The 22,920-nt window shown below is 37.6% G+C and overlaps 1 protein-coding gene across 1 annotated transcript in view; it reads left to right on the top strand.

The window, feature by feature from the left end:
• The window catches only part of LOC107700305 (lipopolysaccharide-responsive and beige-like anchor protein), a 251,983-nt gene that overhangs the window by 125,109 nt on the left and 103,954 nt on the right, over positions 1-22,920 (top strand). Inside the window, exons 35-36 of the mRNA XM_016501927.1 lie at positions 3,814-3,922; positions 14,861-15,027. Of these exons, the coding sequence (XP_016357413.1) occupies positions 3,814-3,922; positions 14,861-15,027 (276 nt within the window). The remainder of the gene's footprint in view (positions 1-3,813; positions 3,923-14,860; positions 15,028-22,920) is intronic.

Raw genomic sequence — 22,920 nt, 5'->3', positions numbered from 1 at the left:
ACCTGCTCCTTCAACTCCACTCGGGCTCCCCTTTTAACCTCAATCTTCAGTCCTTCTTCCTGTCCATGGGCCTGGCCCTCCATCTCTCCCCGTTCCACCTCCCTCCTGGACTTAAGTCTGTTCTTGTTTTTGGAGCGTCTGGAAGCCGCTCCTTAAGGGGGTACTATGTCACGATAACCAGCTTGAGTGCTCTTGATAGCTGCCAGAGGGCACTCCATCCCGTACCTTTGCCACTCTATCCTGGACTGCATTTCCCATAACCCATTGCCTGGACTCATCATGCCTGATTGTTTTCACCTGTTGCTCATTACATCTGCCTATATAATTCTTGATATTCTGCCTGTTTATCTGGATTACTCTGTTAGCCTCAGCCCTGAACTCTGCTTATTGGATTGCTTATTGTGTTTGACCTCATGCCTGTTTTGACTACAATTGTGGATTATCCCTCTAATCAACTACTGCACTTGGATCCTCAGCCTTTGTGTGCAATGATGTAATGTAATGATTTAGATAATTTTTTTGTATCTTTGGCACTAATATTTGTCATTTAACCTTATAACGTAATATATATTAATTATGTAATTTCATGTAATTTAATAATATAGCTATAGAATATAAAGAAGCACAAACATGATTTTACCGTGGTATAATCTACCATGCTAATAATATAATGGCACATTTAGGTACTTGTTTGTTTCTATCATATCATGAAGTAAGTTAAAATCGATAAAGAAAGACAGGAAAGCAAAATGGTGATAGAGAGAAGGGCAGTCACACAGAGCGGGCTGTTATTGATGGCAGTCGGGGTGAGAGGGGTGGGAGAGGGTCACTACAGAGTCCCTGGCACGTCCGCTCCCCCGCTGCCCACCGCTGACACACCAGGCTCGAGTTTCAGCCCTCCACCCTCCGCCTGTTATTTTTCCACTTTGCAGAGGCCTGAGCCTCCTGACCTGCTGAGAGACTCGTCTCTGTCCCTGGGGGGAGTGTTTTATTAGGCCGCGGCTTGTGTTGTTTACAAATCTGCCCGGGGTGTAAATATGCTGTTTCAAGATCAGGTTCCTCCCCATCTGTGCTAACCCAGGGCACAATGGACAGAAAAAGCAGTGCTGATTCACAAACAAGACTCTGAGATGTACAGAACAGCTTCGGGTTTGGATGAGGGCTGACAAACAGTAGCAGTAAAAGCAGGATGCTTCTGATTTCCCATCAGCCCCTGTAATCATCAGATGCCCTGTGATAAGGAGCAGTTTGTGTGTGTGTTTATCCAAGGAAGGCTGTTCTTACATATGTAGAAACATGAGCCAGGGTGAGACGCGCCCCGTCTCCACACCCCCTGCATCTGTATCTTGTTAGATGCATATCATTTACAAATCAATCGCTGGTTGTTTTTAGTGGGGTGGTTTTAGCTGCTGTGCTAAATATGATTTTCTGCTTGTTTTACATGGTGTAGTTAAGTTGCTTTAGTGTACTCTTGACACTTTGATGGCCTAACAACTGTGTTATTAAATCAGTAAAACTAATTTCACGGATTAACAGTTGAATGGATGTCTTCATTTTTGCAATTTTTTTAATGCTATTTTGTGAACATTATTATGTCAAATGATATATAATGGAATTTATATACAGTATTATTTATTAGGGATGCGTGATTTACCAACACAGCATCATTTATCACTGATATTGGCAGATGTTTTTATTATTATTATTATTTAGGGATGCACGATATTATCGGACTGATATCGGAATCGGCCGATAATGGCTTTAAATGTAAATATCGGCATCGGGCCCAATATGAAAAATTATGCCGATATGTCTTGCCGATAAGAGGAATACATTAACTCACATGTGCTTAGGGTGTGCTAGTGATTAGATCACGTCAGCAGTGTGGCTTATTCTTGAAGCAAAGTTTTGTCTGAATAATGATTAGATTCTCTGCTTTGGATCGCTGCATTTAATCTGTGAAAGCACATACAGAATGATGCGTTTGGTGTATGATAGAGTAAACAGTAATAGCAGGTGCAGTGGCAGCAGCGGCAGCCTCCCCGGGTCCTAATGCCCGTTCGGTAAGGAGTTTCAATCTGTAGGGGGTGCTGTTGGCCTACTTCTAATTAAATTAAAAGTAAAATACCCTACACAAATAACATTTAGACTGTGTTTCTGATTAAATAAAGCAGTAATTGATGTCATAAAATAATGAGTATGTTTTGATTTAAAGGTAAAATCACAAACATGACACTTGTAAATTAAATAATTTTATATATACTGATTTATTCATTCATGTGTAATATGTTTTATTTTTTAAACAAATCATAAGCTGTAAAAGATTTAAATAATTTTTACAACTCTTTTGCTTTAGACCATCAACAAATGTTAAATCTTAAAATAAAATGTTAGGGTTAACACTGCATCTTTCAGGGGAAAAAAATGCAGCGATTGATATATAGTTTATTTATAGTTATTTTCAAAACTTCGAGACTTGGTGTTTTTTCCAAACAAAAGGAAATATATCGGTATCGGCCAAAATGAGTTGAAAAATATCGGCAAAAATCCAATATCGTGCATCCCTATTATTATTATTTGTGTCTGCTGTTATTGGATGTTTATCATCTTTTATAGGATTTCTACAAATGCTGTACATTATAATGTTGTGATGCATAAATTCACTTGTAGCATACAAACTATTTATTTTAGTTTTGAGCTGCACAATATGTCAGAATAAAATCAATATTGGCTTAGTGTGATGCACCCCCCATAATAATTGTAGCCTATTATAATAATAAAATATAATTAAAGCTGCAAGCAGCGATGAAAGGGCCCTCGCACCCGGTAACACCTATCAAACGTGTGAAGTTTGGGGCAGATCGGACATTGCTTGCCTGAGTTACATCAACTTGCTGTTTCATGGCGAAACATCAAATTTTGTCAGTCCGCCAGGGACACGCCCCTTGACGAAAACTCAAGATCTTCGCAATTTAACGTCACAAAGGCCTTATGATGACCCTCACCAAATTTGAAGATGATCCGATTAAAACTGTAGGAGGAGTTCGTCAAAGTACGAGGCCTGGAAATAAAAATCGTGCAGGAAATTCAAAATAACGTACTTCCTGTTGGGTTTTGGATTTTGAACCAAGAGACTTTTTTGTAGGTAATGGTGTGTTACACGTGTGTACCGATTTTCGTACGTGTACGTAAAACGTAGCTCGAGGCACACTCCGTTTAAATTTTACAGGTGGCGCTATCGAGCCATTTTGCCACACCCACTTCTGAAACCCATATCAGATGTACATTTTCGCCAGTTCTGATGCGTGTGCAAAGTTTCGTGAGTTTTCGAGCATGTTTAGGCCCTCAAAAATGCAATCCTTTTCGGAAAAGAATAATAATAATAATAATAAACGAAGCAAATCCAAGAGGGTCCTCGCACCGCGGTGCTCGGGCCCTAATAATATTTTTTTCATATCACAATATACTGTATATCACAGGAAAACAATGTCAGGAATGTCAGTTTTTCCCAATATTGTGCAGTCCTACAGGTTAATAATATCAGCCATAATATGGAAATAGTTATCAGTGTATCTCTTGATTCAAGTTCTTGAAGGGTTGTGTCTATAAATGTGTCTATTGCATCTCTTACGATCAGTACATTTCTTAATAAATGGAAAAATATGCATGATTTAGTTTAATTGGATCCGTATAAAAGTATTTGGATTCAGTTATGTCACCAACACAAACTGCCTCATTGCAGCAAAAAATTCAGACAGAATCATGTGATGTCAGGTATGAACTCTTAAACTTCAATGTGATTTTGATGTACAGACTGCTGAGCCACACCATGAAGGACCATCTGGTACGTGTAGCTAATGAGGCCGAGTTCATTCTGAGCCGCCAGAGAGCAGAGGACATCCACAAGCACGCGGAGTTTGAGGTGAGCGCGCACACACACACACACACACACACACACACACACACACACACACACTATCAGCATCAGTCTACAAGAGTTCTTGTCTGTTGTCAGTGATGCTCCTAAAAGTTTTCAATAGTTGAAGACCCCATTAAATGGCTGGATGGACACCCTATGAATGTGTTTCAAAAATATTGATAGCTCTTGTTGCATTTTACAGGCTGTTGTCCTATCAAATGATGTATAAAATGAGAATACCATCTAATACCACTTCCCACTGACTAGCAATAGCAGGTAGCAAATCATAATTCACAGCTGTGACATACATAGCTATGTAAACTACTGTTCAAATGCTCAAAGATCTTTTATGATCACCAAGGCTGCATTTATTTGATCAAAAATACAGTAAAAGCTGTAAATTTTGTGAAATATTATTATGGTTTAAAATATCTTTTTAATCTTAAATATAATTTTCTTTTTTTCAATAGATTTTGTAAAATGTAATTTATTCCTGTGATGCAAAGCTGAATTTTCAGCATCATTACTCCAGTCTTCAGTGTCACATGATCTTCAGAAATTATTTTAATATGCGGATTTGGTGCTCAAGTTACATATCTGATTATTATCAGTTTTGAAAACAAAGTAAGTTTTTACTGTCACTTTTGATCAATTTAATGCATCCTTGCTGAATAAAAATATTAATTTATTAAAAAAAAAAAACTTTTGAATGGTAGTGTATAAAAAGTACAATCCCTTCAATATGTCCTGCTCCAACTTAACAGGAAAAAAAAAAGTCCAAGTCACTTCATTTCATGGGATCTTGAAGACTTGCTTCTAAGTGAAGCAATAGCTTAATTTTCTTGACACTGTGCAAACAAGCTACTTTCACTTTTTGCAGATATATTCTGTTTCAGGCTTGATTTACAATTTTAAAAACTGTTGTAAGATTTAATGAAATTGTTAAGCCCCCGCGAGGATATTAAAAAAAATACGTTTTGTCTGTCTGAACTGAGAGGCTGCCAAACGTGAGGGAGAACAAATGTTTTCTTTCCAAACTGAACTTATATGGAAGAAGGTTTCAAGCTTTGGCTACAGAGATTGCGTTTGGCGTGTATCTTACCAAAACATAGCAGCACAGTTGATTTATTCCTTATAGCACAGCCATGGGGCATTCCTCCACCGCTGCCCCACCAAACACGCACACACATCACCTCTTTTATCACTGCAGTCTCGCTTTCTCATTCCTTCCATCATTCTCCATTTCTGTCTACCTGCTTCTTTTCCCCCTCACGATTCCCTTCGGACTCATGTTCTGCCAGTTGTGCTCCCTTTGTGGGAGAATTTCACCAGTTACAGGAATATAGCACCTTCATTTCTGCCTTCCTTTTGTTTCCCATCCCTCCCTCTGGTTCTGTCTGGCTGGATGTGACAGTGTAAAGGGGGAGTGGGTTCTGCTCTGTTCAACATCTCCCACCCTCCAGTTGTAAAATGTTATGCTTTGAGAAAGGTTCAAGGCACGGTCTCTGAACTGAGACTGGGAGAGGAAAACATTTGAAAGACAGTATTAAAAGTAAACATGTAAAACCGGAGAAAGCGATCGTGTATCATGTCTGTGAAAGGTTCTGCAGTAGTCTGCTTTGTTAGGGTCATGTTTTGTGTGTGATTGGGCCTGTACGCTTATTTTGGCAGCTTCCCTCAAACGCTTCACCCAGCGTCTCACCGTTTTCAGAAAACAAAGGAGTTCTGATTCATTATCAGCTCAGAGAATCAGAATCACTTTATTCGCCACTGCAGGAGCAAAGTTGAACGCAAGTCAGTGTTTCTTGTACTTTAATTCAAGAGTGGCATTGTCCCTCTGCTGAATCTGCAGAAGTTTGGTCCACTACAACTCACTACAGTCCTTATCAAATATACAGTTGGGAATTGAAAACAAGCTGCTAAATTTGACAGATTCTTTCTAACTAATCAGTTAAACTGATGGGCAAATGAATCAGTCTGACTTCCTCATTGAATCTTTCAGATGACTCACTCAGTAAACCGCAGCGTGTGTAATTATGATACATTATTAAGACTTCATATAAGCTATCATTAAAACAGTTTGGGATTGATGAGATTTTTTTCATATTTTTTTAAGAAGTCTTTTATGTTCCTCAAGGCAAATATAGTAGAAATTTACAGTGATATTCTGAAATATTATCATAATTTAAAATAATATATATATATATATTTTTTTTTTATTTTTTTTTTACTATTTTAATATATTTTCAAATGTACTTTACACAATGTAACAAATTTGTTTACTTATTTTTTTTATTATTATTTTTTTTAAGATATATTTTGCTTTTGCGAGGACGGGAACATTCTAAAGTTTCTGTAACATTCTGTAATATTCTGTAATATTCTAGTGCTTTCTGCAACATTCCAGTCATACACTTCTGAAGTTTTGGGCGACTCACTTTTGCAAACTGTTTATGTCAAACTTGTTGTTAGCTCAGTATTATGCATGTAGCACGTCATTTTTATGCATGACTAATAACAGGTTAGCTTGTCAACATATTTTTTAGTTTTCATGAGCACCGTTAATGACACAAAAAAGTAATGTGATTTTCATATTCAGCATGTCAAACTTCATAAATATTTTAAATAAAAGCGAAACAAAACTTTTATAAAAATTAGTTTTGCAGTGTTATTCCTGTGAATGTTCAGCATCCATTATTCCTGTATTCACGGTCACATGATCCTTCAGAAATCATTCTAATATACTGATTTAAAGGTCAAAAACATTATTTTAATTATTTATTTTAATAGATAAAATATACTGCTGATAGCCATGTGTTTATATGGGCTGGCGTCTCATTGCAACAGTAACACTCAACACTATAAGAGCGCCTGCAGGCGTGTGTCCTGTAAAACAGATGAGAGCTGGCAGTATTGCTCGAACATACCCCGCTTAAACAAGCTTCCTTACCTCACAGTGACATTTAGAGGGAACCTCGGAACACCCTTCCTCATCATTCCCACTGCCCCAAATTCCCAGGATTGACTAAGTTCTCCCAGACGCTCAGTGGAAGACGGCCGCACACTGGGGACGTGCTTAGCTTCCCTTTTTCTCTCTAATTGGCCCCTCTGGTCCGATTCTTTCTGCTTTTCCAGCCTCACTCACAGCACGGTGGAGAATGTATTATTCTCACAAATACTGCTGGGTATTCTGCCAAATGCGGAAAAAATGCACAGATTATCAGTGCCAGGCACATTATATGGATGCCAAAAAAACTGTACAAAAAGCACATTATGTTTTCTTATCATTTTACAGTCTTCAGTTACATATATTTATTTTAAAAAATGAGGTGAAAATGTTGTGCAAGATTGCATGAATAAAAGGGCACTATACTATTTAATCCTCTACTTGAAATCTCACATAATGCTGTTCTCTGTGGAGCAGACGGTTTCACATGACTTAGGAAATCAGGTGCAATTATGCCATTTTTTTTCACTTTGAGTTTAAAGTGCTCCATAATGAAAGCCATATGCTGTGATGCTTCATTGACCCAAACTCTCTTTAATAAGAGAAACCGATGTTGGACAGACAGATGGCTGGGAATCTTTTGATTGGTTTGATGTACAGTAGTTTGTAGAGGGAAATAGGGCATGGATAGTTGGGTCACAGTTACTTGTGATGGTTATGGATCACACTTTGATTAGGGCCTAGATGGCAGCGTTTAAGTCAGTGCTTCCCAAACTGTGGGCCCATCTCATATAGCCAGGGTGTCCGTGGAAAATCACTCAGTTGTTTACAAAAATTAAACTGAAAAACTAGATACGTCTGGAGACATAGTTGTCGAAGTGTATTTTATTTCCCACAATATGGCTTTTCAGTCACAGCACAGATTTCTCAAGAATCCATCTCAGCATTGAATCCCTCGCTTAGATATAGTTGCTCCTCTGTGACCCCTGAAAAGCAGGGAGACTCCGATAAGTGCAGCACTGATATTGCCGTATTGATTTTCCTCTATTCCGGCACTTGCCATCTTCTCTGAGCCACTGGTTTCATTTTGCACGGCCACAATAAAAATAACAGGCCAGTGAAAGATGCCCCCGTGGGGATCACACTGCCTTTCCATCCTGAAGAGCGGTTTACACAGGATTTGGATGTTTAAGGGAACAACATGAAATATGAGACATATGAGAACCAGAATTGATGGAGAAGTTTGCATTTTGTTTCTCAATATTGTTTCGTTCACAAATTGCTGTGTAATGCTGTAGCCTTGACTACATTCAGAATGAGGAAGATTCACCTGTTAGTTGTCTGTGATCTACAGTTACTGAAGCAATATTAGAACGGGGCTAATTTTCTTTGAGAAGGTTAGGTAAATTTGTATTTCACATCTGTGTTTTTGTCATACAACCTACGTAAAAATTTTGGAGAAAAGTACCTAGTTTTTTTTTGGCAAACTCAGGGGTCCTCTGAGAAATCGAATAATGCCTGGGTAGAAATGTCTGTAATTATGGTATATTATTTTTTCCACATCACTTCTCATTTTACTTTGAACTTCTTTTGTTGAATACTGCAATTAAAGCTACAATTTTTGCGACTTTCTTTATTGTTTTACTGCCTGATGCACCTCCTTTCAGGATTTAGGATTTTGATTAATTTAATGAGTAAAATAAAAATCGAGGTACTGATAGCAGACAATATATGCATGAATGAATGAATAATTAAAATAAAATAAGTAAATAAACCAGAATTAAAAGGTGAATAAAACAAATAAATAAATAAAAACAAAAATGAGGGTACTATCGCACTGTTATATTAGTGACAAATTATAATAGTGTCTAAATTCCTTCTGATATACCTAATATACCAAATTATATTACATAAACCAGTTATATACCTAATGTTGTAATGTAATCATGAATAGGTCCTGTTTATTTCAATGGGTTGTCAATACTGAGAGAAGACACTTCTCTTTTAGTAAAAAAAGATGCAGATCCCAATCTTGCTCGAATAGTTGTTACTCAAACATTGTTTAGAAAATGAATCCTAAGTGAAATGAAGTGTTTTCAGTCTTAGTTTATAAGGAGGATTTGATTCAGATGCGTTTTCTCCCTTAGTAGGAATACCACAATCACACTCGGATCTGATATGATTTAATATGGTGAGAATGCAGTCCGATCCAGAAACCAAAACACTACTAATATCCATATGATAACCACGACGCATAGCTGATAGATCATTGGAGAAGGAATCTGTGAGGCACTGTATTGAATTGAACCAAAGTGAAAATGCAACATTGTAACAGTTTAATGTCTGTTTCAGATCAAATCAAACAAACTGCAGATCTGAAAACACTAAATTTATTGAACATTATTCAATAGCAGGGCGCTTGTATGTGAAGCACAGACTGCTACAGTGTGTTGTTCAGTTGAGGAATGGGTCTTAAGAGAAAGGTGGCAGCATTGAAGACGGCCTTTGTTCCAGTGTATTCTCTAGTTGGTGAATTATTTAGGAAATAAAAATAAATTTATGTTTGTTCCCTGTCAGGTTTCAAATCCACCAGAAGAGATGGTGGATACCAGTGATTTAGACACATTTTTATTACTTAGATGGATAACATATGCCTTTATACACTCCCCAGCTCCCCTCCTGTCTCTCTCTCTCTCTCTCGGGTCCTGACGGACACAGAGATAACCGCTGGAAATCCAATTATCTTTTAGTGTTCTCTTTCTAATAGGATCCCTAATACGGAAAAGATTTTTCCGGTAACAACTGTACAATGGCGGCCGATACCTGCGAGGGAGAAAAGAAAGGACAGATTTAGGGAAAGAGAGTGACTTCCTTCTTTAATGAGAGTCTTTCTTTATTAGAAATGAAATGTGGAGGATACTGGGCCACAAGGCCTGATCTCTCGGATGTGATAGAACGAGGTCATTGTTCTCTCTTTCACTCTCTTGCTTTTTTTTGTTAGCTTTTACTTGATATTGAGTGTGAAGATATCTTTTCATACTGTTCATTTGACCCGTGTTATCGCCCTCCCAACAGTGACGCTTTGCTTGTAGTTTTTTGTTCATTGGGCTCAGGACCAAATGCTTTTCCCTTATTTACCAGAAGTAAAAATATTATCCCACATTCACATTCATCCACACCTGCTCCTCGTCGCCTGCCGGCAGACGTATTCATTTTTCACTCGCCGCACATCTCTTTCATTTGACTATTTTTCACCTCAAAGGACACTTAATTCCTACAATTTCTCACACGGCGTGACCTTGAAGTTGCAGGAGTCAGCTGCCCATGTAGAGTAATGGATCCAAATAAATGCCTTTTTTTTGGAGAAGGGGTGGGAGGAAAGATGAAGAATCTGCCATCTACGCATTGTGACTAGTCCATTAAAAGCACGAAATGAAGGAGGGGAAGAGAGAAGCCAGAGATACTTTGATAAGTTGTTACACCTGTGTTAACCTTGATGGTCACCCTGACTCTGGGAAGGGGGTGGTAACATTTTCTGTCTTTCTAGTTGCTTTACTCTAGATTCCTGCTCCATCTATCGCCGAGGGAACAAGGGATGGAGGGAAATCAATACAGAGAGGCATTGGCTGACAGCAGTATCGCTCCAGAATTTAAGTCCCTGTCAGCCTTTGTCATTCTGTGACTTTTGTTCGCTATTGTACTTTTAAGCCGTCATTTTTCTTGGTTGTCACTTTTCACTTTCCCAGCTTGCTTTTGTCTGAATTCCCCTGGCTGTAATTTTTACGCTGCGACTTTAAATTTGGAAAGAAAGTGGGTCAAAAGATCAAGTGCAATGAAAATCTCTCGAATTTGATTGGCCGACGAACATGGCGTACGCTCGTTTTTCATTTTGTTTCTCTGAGTGGCGCGTGCATATCCTCCGCAACATAATGAGTTCTGGTCCCTGGCAGATGATGATTATTTTGTTTAACCTTGCTACCCTGTTTAGGGAGGAGAGGGTAAACCTGCAGCCCATGATTGTTCATATCTTGTTACAAGGAAATGTTGGGATCTGCTAACACTGGAAAAGATTAGTCATCGGTATGTTGTTTTGCTTTAGTTCCCTATTAATTCTGAATGTGAAAAACTTATTTAAAAGTGATTTTTGTTCCACTGGCCTATGCAACAATAGGCCTGGATTTTATACCGAAACCTAGTGCTGGGCGGTATACCGGTTCATACCGAATACCGGTTCTGGTTAACATGTATTAAAAGGGGTCGTGTTTAGTCACTATTTAGTGTGGTATTTTTTGACAATATTCACTCATCATGACAGTAAAATAGGGCATTCTAAGTCAATATACTGCAGTATTTCCTCTCTCAATCAGTAGAAAATATGGTTAACACCCGGTCATGCATGAAAAAAAAATACCGTCATGTACCGTGAAACCGGTATAATTTTGAAAAATACCGTGATATAAATTTTTGGTCATACCGCCCAGCACTACCGAAACCTATTGCCACACATTCAGAAGATTTCAGAAACCAATGCAGTTTGTTGAAATACTCTCTTTCTAAAAAAGACATAAAGGGGGCTACCATTCTTGTCAATGGTATTGTTCATTTATTTACATCTGCAGCTTTCTACAAGTGGAAACATGCAGCAAATATTACTATAAAACAAAATAATGCTCCAACTAGGGCTGCACGATTAATCGCATGCGATATTTAATGCACATCTTGTCAGTAAAGACGGTTCTGTAATCAGCGGTAAATCTCCATCACCTGCGTGCTTTCACATTGAGCAGCATTAACTACACAGAGCCGTTGTTCACTGATGAGCTGCGCAAAAAATCGCGCGAATATGAACGTGGTTTTGCGCAACTCGTCAGTTAACTCGTCGCGATTAATCATGCAGCCCTAGCTCCAACATATAATTAGCAGGCTCTGACACAACACATAAGAAGTTGAGCTTCATCATGATCAACTAAAATGTGAATGACTACTTTTGTTAAATGTCCCAATCAGGATTGATTTATTAATAAATTACCCATGAGAGTAATTTCTTCTCAATGATTTACTAGTAAATGGATGCTCTGCTACAGCACGAAGTGACTTGTGTGCGTGTATGTGATTTAAAAAAAATCAGATCATACTGAAAAAAAGGTGTTAAACATGTTTAATCATGTTAAATTTAACAGCTCCCATTTGTTTTTGATTTCAAATTTGGAGTAAATACATTTTAAATATGTGACCCTGGACCACAAAACCAGTCATAAGGGTCAATTTTTTAAATCGATGTTTATACAATACAAATATACCCCAGCGACTTAAGACTGCTTTTGTGCTCCAGGGTCACATATCTTGTTAATTCAGTTGCCTACTTTTGTCAAACTCCAAAATATGCATTTTATTTGGACCTTTATTGAAGTGCTGAATAAATAGTTCTAGACTACTGTAGACGATACAGATTTTTTACAATAATATGGCTCTAATGTTTTGTCATGGGTGTAGTCCGTTGAAGGAAATGAGTGCTGACCCTGTCCGTTTCAGTTCTCCAGAACACAGAACATTTGGAGATGTGGATGATTACTCTGTCTGAAGTCATAAACACATTGCTTTCATAGTTTTCTCTCTGCCTCTATGGCTTCAGCTTCAGCCGCACTGTGACTGCAGATTTTGCTTCCCTCTTCAGTGGACTGCCAAACATGTGCAAGACCCTTTGAATTAAGTTCACCTTGTAGGGTTTCCAGAAGTCTTATGACGTCACTTCAGAATTACAGCCCCAAACGTGATGATAATGTCACTGCTGTGTAGTTCACCTGAATGTTTCCTATAATGCAGCCTGTATGTTCAGCTGCAAGGAAGCCATTTGTCAGGAAGTTCATGAAAATTACGAAGCCCATTATGGAGCTCAGGGATTTGGTGCCGTTGACACTAGTTGATAAAGTGCCTGTTTATGCCAAAGTGTTTGAGCTCACGACGGCTAATTAATAATGTGTTAATCAGTCGTTGAAGGGAACAATTAAAAAAATATGGATGATTGCTCGTTTTGTTTCCGATTCAGAAATCACCTTCAGAACAAACTTCAAAACGGTTTATTTCAATGAATATTACAAATTCTAAATATTACAAACTTAAAAGGTCTTATAAAAATAATATTACAATATGTAAAAAAGTATTTGATTACATAAGTCATTAATAATATTTATGTGCACCTTTTATTGTTGTCAAACCCGTTCTTTTGCTTGTTTTTTCTTTCCTCCATTCTTTCATCAAAACGAATGTTACCCATCTAGAATTTTCCATTTCTTATCCAGACGTGACCTTCCACGCCGAACAGAGACAAATCGCTGTCTTTTTTTCCGTTCCTTTATTCCCGCTCTTTTGTTACACTAGACACTCAAATAGGTTCACATTTAAAGATTCACCCTTTGCCTTTTATCTCTCTTTTATTCCACCATCCTCTTCTCATGGCTTTAAGGTCACTGCAGAGTTAAGAACAGCGAAATGAGACACAGATTGATAATTAGGAGAGGGAAGCCCCCCTAATGTGATTTATCTCTATGGATTTTCTGTCATACATGAAGAGTCGATCCTCAAATTGGAGAGGAGGGCCCATTAGAAGGCACTTTGGAGCGTTTACCACTAACTTTGCCGAGGCAGGCTTTGGCATCTGCCTTCACTGTATTTGTTGTCTGAGGCGGTTGCTGTCCAAAGCTAATTTAATTTAGGGCCATAACACACAATGGATGAAGCAGAGGGAATTACATTAAAACAAGCTATACTGGTTGCCGTAACCTTTCCGCTTGATTGCTGTTTGCTAGACGTTGCATCAGAATCAGATAAGAGGCACCGGGAAAAAAACGAACCCATGTTGTTTTGCGCTTGGTGGGCTGTTTTCGCTTATTCTGGGTTGAATTCATTCCAGCATCTCACCAGCTTTGTTACTCATCTCCTGATTTATTGATTCTGATTGGGACATTGGTTTCCGCAGAGGACGGCTTATTCATTTACTTTTCTACTTTGGGTAGTACCAGATAAAAACAGAATTGAAGTTTTATCAGAGGGATATTTGCAGTGCGAGGTGCTTTGTTAAAGGATTGCATTTGAGTTCAATAACAAATTCTGACAAAGAAAAATGTCTCCTTGTGCATTATGGGTAGTTTCTACATTTTTTAGCGTAGCCCAAAGGCGTTAGCAAATACATGTCCAGTGTTATTAATCACTGTGACAACAGCCTGGAAATGACCCAGAGTTCCATTTGTTTCCTGTGTGTATGGAGTTACTGCATACACACACACACACACACACACACACACACACACACACACACTCATACGCTGAGGCGTCAACACACACTCTAATGATGTAGTGTGCTTTGTTTTCTTCACCCGTTCTGATAGACAGCATTCTTCTCAGGTAAAAGTAGCACAGGAGCACACTTGTGCCTTCAACTTGTTTGTATGTGACAAGTTTGTATTGTAGCTTTTAAATGTGACCCTGGAGCACAAAACCAGTCTTAAGTTGCACGGAGATATTTGTAGCAATAGCCAAAAATACATTGTTTGGGTCAAAATTATTGATTTTTATTTTATGCCAAAAATCATTAGGATATTAAGTAAAGATCATGTTCCATGAAGATATTTTGTAAATTTCCTACCGTAAATATATCAAAACTTAATTTTTTATTAGTAATATACATTGCTAAGAACTTCATTTGGACAACTTTAAAGGCGATTTTCTTAATATTTTGATTTTTTTGCACCAGATTTTCAAATAGTTGTATCTCAGCCAAATATTGTCCTATCATAACAAACCATACATCAATGGAAAGCTTATTTATTCGGCTTTCAGATTATGTATTAATCTCAGTTTCGAAAAATGTAAGTTTTGTGGTCCAGGGTCACAAATAGGGATATATATTTTGAATGAACGGTTTAATATCTTCATTGATTGAATGAATGCATATAAGAGCATGATTACTCACAGGAGTGGTTTTCTTCTGTCTGCAGTCTCAATGTGCTCAGTATGCCGCTGAGAAACGCGATGAGGAGAAGATGTGCGATCACCTGATCAGGGCTGCCAAGTACCGGGATCACGTCACGTCCACCCAGCTCATCCAGAAGATTGTGAACATCCTCACAGATAAGCACGGAGCCTGGGGCTGCTCTACTTTCAGGTACAACTTCAGTTATATGACTTGGACCAAATGTGCTGCTGACACCATATTATTATATATATTCACCATCTTACTCTTCGTTATCTTGAAAATGAAGGGAACACTTGTAATGCCACAGAAGTAAACTGAAATTGATTATACCACTAATGACCCAGTGATTAGTTTTTCCTCAAAAGCATTATTGTATCACACTGGTTAAAGGGATAGTTCACCCAAAAAGGAAAATTCTGTCATCATCAACTATCCCTTTAACCTGACTTTGTTTACAGCCAGACTTACTTTCTTACTGGAACTTGGGATAAAGCCAACTAATCAGATTGGTGATCGGGTTGTCACAATATCGGATTTTCACTGCATGATTATTAGGGATGCACCGATACCACTTTTTCCTTTCTGCTGTCTGTTGTTCTGTTGTTGGTGCTTCTTTGTTTGAATATGGCGCTTATCACATGCTGTGTGGTATCGGCGTTTGGTATCGGGGCATTTTAACGAGTACGAGTAGGAGTACAGGAGACCGGTATCGGGCCCGATACCGATACCAGTATCGGTATCGGTGCATCCCTAATGATTATTGTGGCCAAATAATTCACAATAACAAAATTATGATGTCTGTAGAAATTAAATAGAAAATAATACAACAATACCACCAGTCAAATTCATATTTATTCATCTTTCTTTCTTTCTTTCTTTCTTTCTTTCATTAATTTTATTTATTTTGTTGTGTTTTCTCTTTTTTGGCCAATGAATTACACTCAAAATATGAGTGTCTTGGTCATAATCATAATTTTGTGTGGCAGTAGTAGCTGCATACTGCTTCTTCTTCTTCGTTTTCATCATCCTGTACTATTACTACTACTTTTTCCATTTTATGTTGGGAAGCAATCAGCGTAAAGCTGCAATACCTGCCATCTACTTGGAGTATCAACCATTCAGTTACTGGCACTGAATTATTTATGAAATTATGTTGTCTAGTATTAACATGCAATAATTTTTAAACGTTATTTTTAATATTTAATTAAATTTTTTGGGGATCATGCACCAGGTGGTCTGTGAACAGACGTCTATAGTGATAGGTGTGGGATCTTTTCCCAGCACAGTTCAGCTCTCCTCTGTTTATTAGTACACCTGCATCCTACTGTACCCCATACCAAATCATCCGTAATCATTAGACCTCATATTATATACCTCTCTCACAATATACTAAACCTACATTTCTGCCCATTATGGGCTCTAATGGAGTCTTACAGTCAGGCTTCTGAGCCTGGGTTATGTCTTATTGCTTCGGTTTCTGTGTATGATGCATTGCTGTTGGAATGGGATGAAAGCCAGTGAATGCTACCTGGCCATTACTGAAGGAAACATAAGGAGCTATATTTATCTCTGTAAACACACAGAAATATCCCGTAATGAAGCAGTCATGCACTGCTTTTCTCTAATCTAGTTTGTTGCCCAAGAAGCTCATTGACTCTGTAGTTCAATTTCTGTGGTTTGTTGTATCAAGATTTTGTGCTCTCTCTCTCTCTCTCTCTCTCTGTTCTTTCCTCTCAGTATTCTGCAGTCATATAATGGCAGGGCGCTCTGTTCTCTCTCTTGGCTCTCTCCCCATTACTGGCCTTTATGTAGCAGAGCTATTGATGACTTTTGTAATAGTATGCGATGGGCGCGTGGTGACGCTGGCACAGTCTCAGAGTGTGTTTAATAAATCACAATCAGACCCTGCTGTTACATCAATACTTCTGCTCAATTACCCAGAAGGTCATGGGCAAAAATGCTGGAGAGCTGGAGATCGGTAACTAGAAGAGAGAACAACATCTGGAAGTAAAAGAAGGGACACGCACTCACAATGCAACATGCAACTTGCAGCTGCATGTGTACAGTGGGTTATTTTCACATCTAATCATGGATTGAAAAGCTGGAAGGGAGTGATTCACTTGGAACTTACCACAAAAAGGATAAAAATGGTGATTGAGTCTGTTAAAAAATATTTTTAAGATAAAGTTTGTGGTGTGATTTGTAATTTCTGGCAATAAAAATTCAATAATCATCATAATTACAAAATGTTTGTCAAATACAGAATATCTGCCATGGGAAATGGCGATGTAGATTTAGCTTGCATTAAACTATTATGTGGCGGGAGCTAGCTTTTGGGAGCAAAGAAAAATAATTAAATATTATAACAATGTGTATTATGTATTGGATATAATATTATATTATATATTGGATAACAGGGTTGACAAATGCATTTGACAGGACAGCAGAATTCTTGAGATGCTACTTTTTGGGTTTTGGGTGAAAATCATGTGATAACAGGGTTGGATGCAAGATTTGGAACACATATACTTTTTTTAATTAATTAATGACTTAGAATTATTTGTACAAATATTTTTACAGCAATAAATTGAATATCAGTTCCACAGATTGTCAACACAAAAGGGTTGTGATATTAAATGCTGATATCAGCATATCAAGAAGATTAAGACCTCAAATCAAATTCAGACCTAATTCAGATCCGACTGTTTTAGATAATAGTTATCAATTAGCTGTCACAATAAATTGATAGGATCTGTGCCTCTAATGCTTTGTTTAAAAAGTCATGGGACACCAAAGTGCACCATATTCATAGAGCATTGGTTTTGCTGTAAAACCATTAGAAATGACACACATCCACCGTTTTAGATAACAAAAGAAAACAACAGCATTGAAGCGTTGAGAGACAACACACACACACACACACAGCGAAATCTTGTTTTTCTCCTCATTGGAAATGAAATCAGATTCCTCAAAGAGCACTCAGCTGCCATGATTACACCCTTTTGTTGGGAGTGTTAAATTTGCAAGCCCGCTAGCTCCCCCCTATAAAGACGTATTCCCCAAAGTTTCCATTCAATAAAAGGCTGAAAATGAAAATATTATTTTCCTTCCCAGCTGATGGTAGTTGTTGTTTCCTCATGGCAGGCATCTAATATCATCTGACACCTACTGACCCGCCTGAATGCAATTTGTGTCTTAATATCCAGCTTACAGCAGCACCGTCCTCAGGAGAGTTGAGGTGTTAGGTGATTTTCTCTCGTTCCTGCTTTCATTCCTCACGTGCTCCCTCCCTCTCTCGCTCGTGGATGCATTATCAGAGAGGTCCATGGGGCTTTGCACTCCGGCTAACAAAGGAAAAGACACACATATACCAACACATACACACATATTCCACTTGCTGATTTGGGACTGTCCCATTCTGCGCTGTCCATGGCCCTTCTTTTTTGATTGGATCTCAGATTGACAGACAAATGCATCCACCTGTCTTTCGTCTGGTGAAGCAGCTGAACATGTGGCGCTAGCGTCTGCCAAAACCAGACAAAATAAACACGGTGCCCACAAATGAGGCTGCTGATAGCATTTTTTTTTTCTTTCTTTTGCTACCTGCCGTTCCTCTCTCTCCCTCTCTTTTTTCAGTTTCATCAGTGTGGTCATGTTTATTTGGGTCAAGAGACCGATGATCTTTCATGTAGATGACACGCCAGTAAAGTGGTCGGCTGAAAGAGAGATGATAGAGAGGAGGAGGAGCGGGAGTCTCACAGGACAGATGAGTCTTCCTCTCATATTCTTCTTCATTGCATTCTGATGGTGGGACTAATGTAGCATGGAAATTCACTCTGCTCCTGCGCTCAGAGCAGTTCCACACCCTCAAACACTGTCAGGGAGAAGATGAGGAAGATGAAAGCAAATGAAATGAAGAATAGACGGCGTGAAAGAAGGGGATATTTTTGTAGTGCACAAGCTCACAGATATGAAGAGCAAACTATGGTTTAAGAGTTTCTGTGAATGAGATCATCTTTGGTTGCTCATTTCGTTCAAACCATTAGAGAATGTGTGCTGTTTGGCTGTGTACAAGCATTCGCCCCTCTTTTACAGTTTTGTATGGTTTTTATCAAAATGTGTATGCCCAGGAAGTAACATCTCTTTTTTTTTTTTTTCCCTCCTGGCTTTTACACAATTTGTAGTGTTGTCTGCCTTCATAAAACTCAACCTTTCTGACCCTGTTATGCAAGGTACTGTAGGAATTTTCTCTTTATAGTAAATATAAGTGCATCAGTAAACGTAACATTTTCTCCTAAAAATGTACAATTTATTTATTTATTTTTACATTTTCTGGCTTTTGCCTGTTTTGGAAAAATCAATCACATCAATGTTTTTTTTTTATTTTTTAGATTAAATACATGGTCACAAGGTTGCAAAAAAGGGAAACCTCATATAGAATGAAAAACAAAAACTTTTGACCCTGTTATCCAAGTTATTGTAGAAAAACTTTTTAAAACTATTTATTTTTATAGTAAATATACATGTATCACGAGTTATAAACTAACATTTGCTCCCAAAAATGTATAGATTTTATAGATTTTACCCGTTTTGAAAATACCGATAACACCAATTTTTATAGTAAATATAAGTTTGTCAGTAATTACAACCCAGCATTTTCTGCCCCCAAAAAATACTTTTATTTTTTTTTTATTTCCTGTTTTGGAAATACCAATTACACTAATTAGGGTTTTTATTTAGATAACTCTATTTAGATATTAAATACATGCTAACAGGGTTGAAAAATTGGGAAACACTCAACATTGACAATCAGCATTTTTGTACCACCTTCTACTGACCGTTTCTTGAAAGACCAAAAATTGCCATTTTTAAGGGTTTCACAAACTGTTTTGTATTCTCTTTGTGAAAAGTGCCAGTTATTGAAGAAATACCAGGTTTTATCAGAAACGGGGGCAGTTGTTCTTAAGACTCCTGCTTATTCTTGTGCTCTTCTTTCTTTTGCACTCTCTCTTTTTTTTTATGTTTTCTCACTTTCGTTTCCCACCATCACACCCTATCTCTCTCTCATTCTTTCTCTCTCCTCCTCTAACGCGAGTCATTTCCAGCAGCAGCTCCAGTGATCTCTAATGGAGCTCCTCGGGGCTGGAGGCACCCCTGCCTGGGGACATCCATCTTTTCTGTGTCAGAAACCCACGCCGGCAGAAACCTTTGTGATGTGCACTCCAATTTTTCTTCAGTAAATCAAATCTTCCCTTCTTTCAGAGAGATGAATGCGGCAGGGTTGTGGTGTTATAGAGAAAATCAATGCAGGCAAAATTGAAACAGTATGCCCGCGTATTGATCGGCCTTGTGAAGTCGAAACTAACAGCTTTGTAACTGTTCCAGAGGACAGTTAGCTGACCTGTAATGGACAAACTATCAATATTAGCATTACTATTTTATCCTGTGCTTTGTCATTTCATGCCCTGCCCATCAGAAGCTGAGGAACACTGGGCACTGTAGCATGATTCTCTAGGGAAAATGTCAGTATTTCGACACGTTTTTAAGATATGCTACATTTCAAAGACATTTTTATTATGTTTGTCTGTTTGTTTATTTATTTATTGAGTCATAAAACCCTCTTGGGTATATAGAACTTCTTACAATTTAGCATTTTGCTTAGAAACAGTCCAAACCTTAATTGTATGCATCACTTTAGAACTAATAACAGAGGATTGGGGCATTTCTGAGCAGTTGCTGGAGTAACAGTGTTGTATATAACAGACAGAGGATCCAGTGTGCTATTCTTTGCGCCTGTCAAGGCCTTTTAAAAAAAAAAAAATTCTCATTCAGTCTTTTTCATGTTAATAATTTGGCATATTAATGGGCCTATGTTTAATTTCAAGGTTATTTTCTACCCAGGCTTGTTGGAAATACATGCCTCTACCTATATTTATCCAAAACTCAAAAAACATAACTATACACACGAATCGCTGCAGTTTCCAGTTGAAATTAACACTAGAGGCAGTTAAAATCTGACAGCTTTTATTCCTTTTCACACAAAGTATGATTTACAGGTCCAGAGTTTTGAAGAAAGCCTCATTTTCTCACAATTCCTTGCACAATATTATGTTATGACTTCAAAACAATTGAAAACTGATACTTTTGAACATTAGCATCACATATCCAGCTTCATATGCATGGGTTTTCTAACACAGTAGGTTTGCTCAGTACCTGAACCAACGTAATAAAAACGTGGCCACAGTCAAGTATTGAAAGCGTGTTTTAGTGCCACTCACTGGACATTTCACTTTCAAACTGCCATGAAACGCGCAACAAGGCCACGTAATCACTATAGCACGTTTAAAAACAACACAACCCAAAATTACAAAACATATATATACACACACACACACACACACACACACACACACACACACAACAAAACATTAAACAAACCCCATGTAGCTAAGAACAGTTAAAAGCAGCAGAAAAGAGATGGGTCTTCAAAATAGATTTAAAACACTTATATTTTCAATGAACCTGTGTTGGGTATTTTTGTTACTTTTTATATGATATAAATTTCGTACTGTATTAATCCAGCACTTGATGTCCAAATCTGGGTCCTGAAACTAAACCAGTTGATGACCACTATTTTAGAGATATCGTATTAAGGAAAATTACATAATAGGATTTCTACCCATCTTCCTTATTCTCTCTGTTCCACAAACACACAAACATTCCTGTTCTCACGGGAGTGCTGAATTCTGTCATACATAACAATAGATGGACAAAGGTTCTGCCCCCTCAGTCACACACACACACACACACACACACCATAGGTTCTCATTTGGTGTTGTTTGAGATGCTTCATTAACGTCGTCACATTTGGTGTAGGCAATGCAAGTCATACATCATCTCTACTGGTTAATGATGCTCAGGCTGTTGTGAGAGCACCATGCTGTCCTTCTCACCAAAGCTACACAAGCACTCCGTTACCTCTCTCCCACCACAAGCCATCACGCGTGTAGCCCGCCACACTCTGGCTTTCATCCACCAATATCATTTTACAGAAGATACTGAATATAAGAGATGAGAATCAGTGCAGTTTACTGAATACTGGGTAAATTCACACAACCTTAAATAGTATTATCTCTAATTAATACTGTAACACAGACTATATTACATACTGTATAGAATTATAACTAGTTTTTTTTTTCTTAATGCAACAGGACACATACCTGCAAAAAAAGATTTGCATCATTTCTTAACAAAACTAGCAGTTCAGCAATATTCTTGGGATGTCTAGAGTAAATGTCATTGGGTCACACCTGGTAGGTGTTTTTCACCTGGAAGCTGAATCACAATATATTTACTTCTAAAGCCAATTTATAATGTCTATGCAGTGTTTTACTTGTTTGCCACAATAATGTCTTTAAATTATGTTCATTTAGAGGATTTTCTCAGCCAATATTGATATACACTACCGTTCAAAAGTTTAGGGTCAGTAAGTAAATAAATGCTGTTCTTTTGATCTTTCTATTCATCAAATAATCTTAATATATACACTACCGTTCAAAAGTTTGGGATCAGTAAGACTTATAATGTTTTTTAAAGAAGTCTCTTATGCTCATCAAGGCTGCATTTATTTGATCAAACATACAGAAAAAAAAAACAGTAATCTTGCTAAATGTTATTACAATATAAAATAATGGTTTCTATTTTAATATCCTTTAAAATATCATTTATTTCTGTGATGCAAAGCTGAATTTCCATCAGCCATTACTCCAGTGTAAAGTGTCACATGATCTTCAGAAATCATTCTAATATGCTGATTTATTATTAGAATTATCAACAGTTGTGCTGCCAATTATTTTTTTGGAAATTGTGATACTTTTTTCAAGATTCTTTGATGAATAAAATGTTAAAAAGAACAGCATTTATTCAAAATATAAATCTTTTCTAACAATATAAATCTATCACTTCTTAACAATTTAACACATCCTTGCTGAATACAAGTTTTAATTTCTTTCAAAAAAAGAAAGAATAAAAATGTACTGACCCCAAACTTTTGAACTGTAGTGTATATTGTTAGAAAAGATT

This window comes from Sinocyclocheilus anshuiensis, unplaced genomic scaffold (genome assembly GCF_001515605.1).
Source record: "Sinocyclocheilus anshuiensis isolate Anshui unplaced genomic scaffold, SAMN03320099.WGS_v1.1 scaffold326, whole genome shotgun sequence".
Lineage (NCBI taxonomy): Eukaryota > Metazoa > Chordata > Actinopteri > Cypriniformes > Cyprinidae > Sinocyclocheilus > Sinocyclocheilus anshuiensis.
This window is presented reverse-complemented; position numbering and strand designations above follow the sequence as displayed.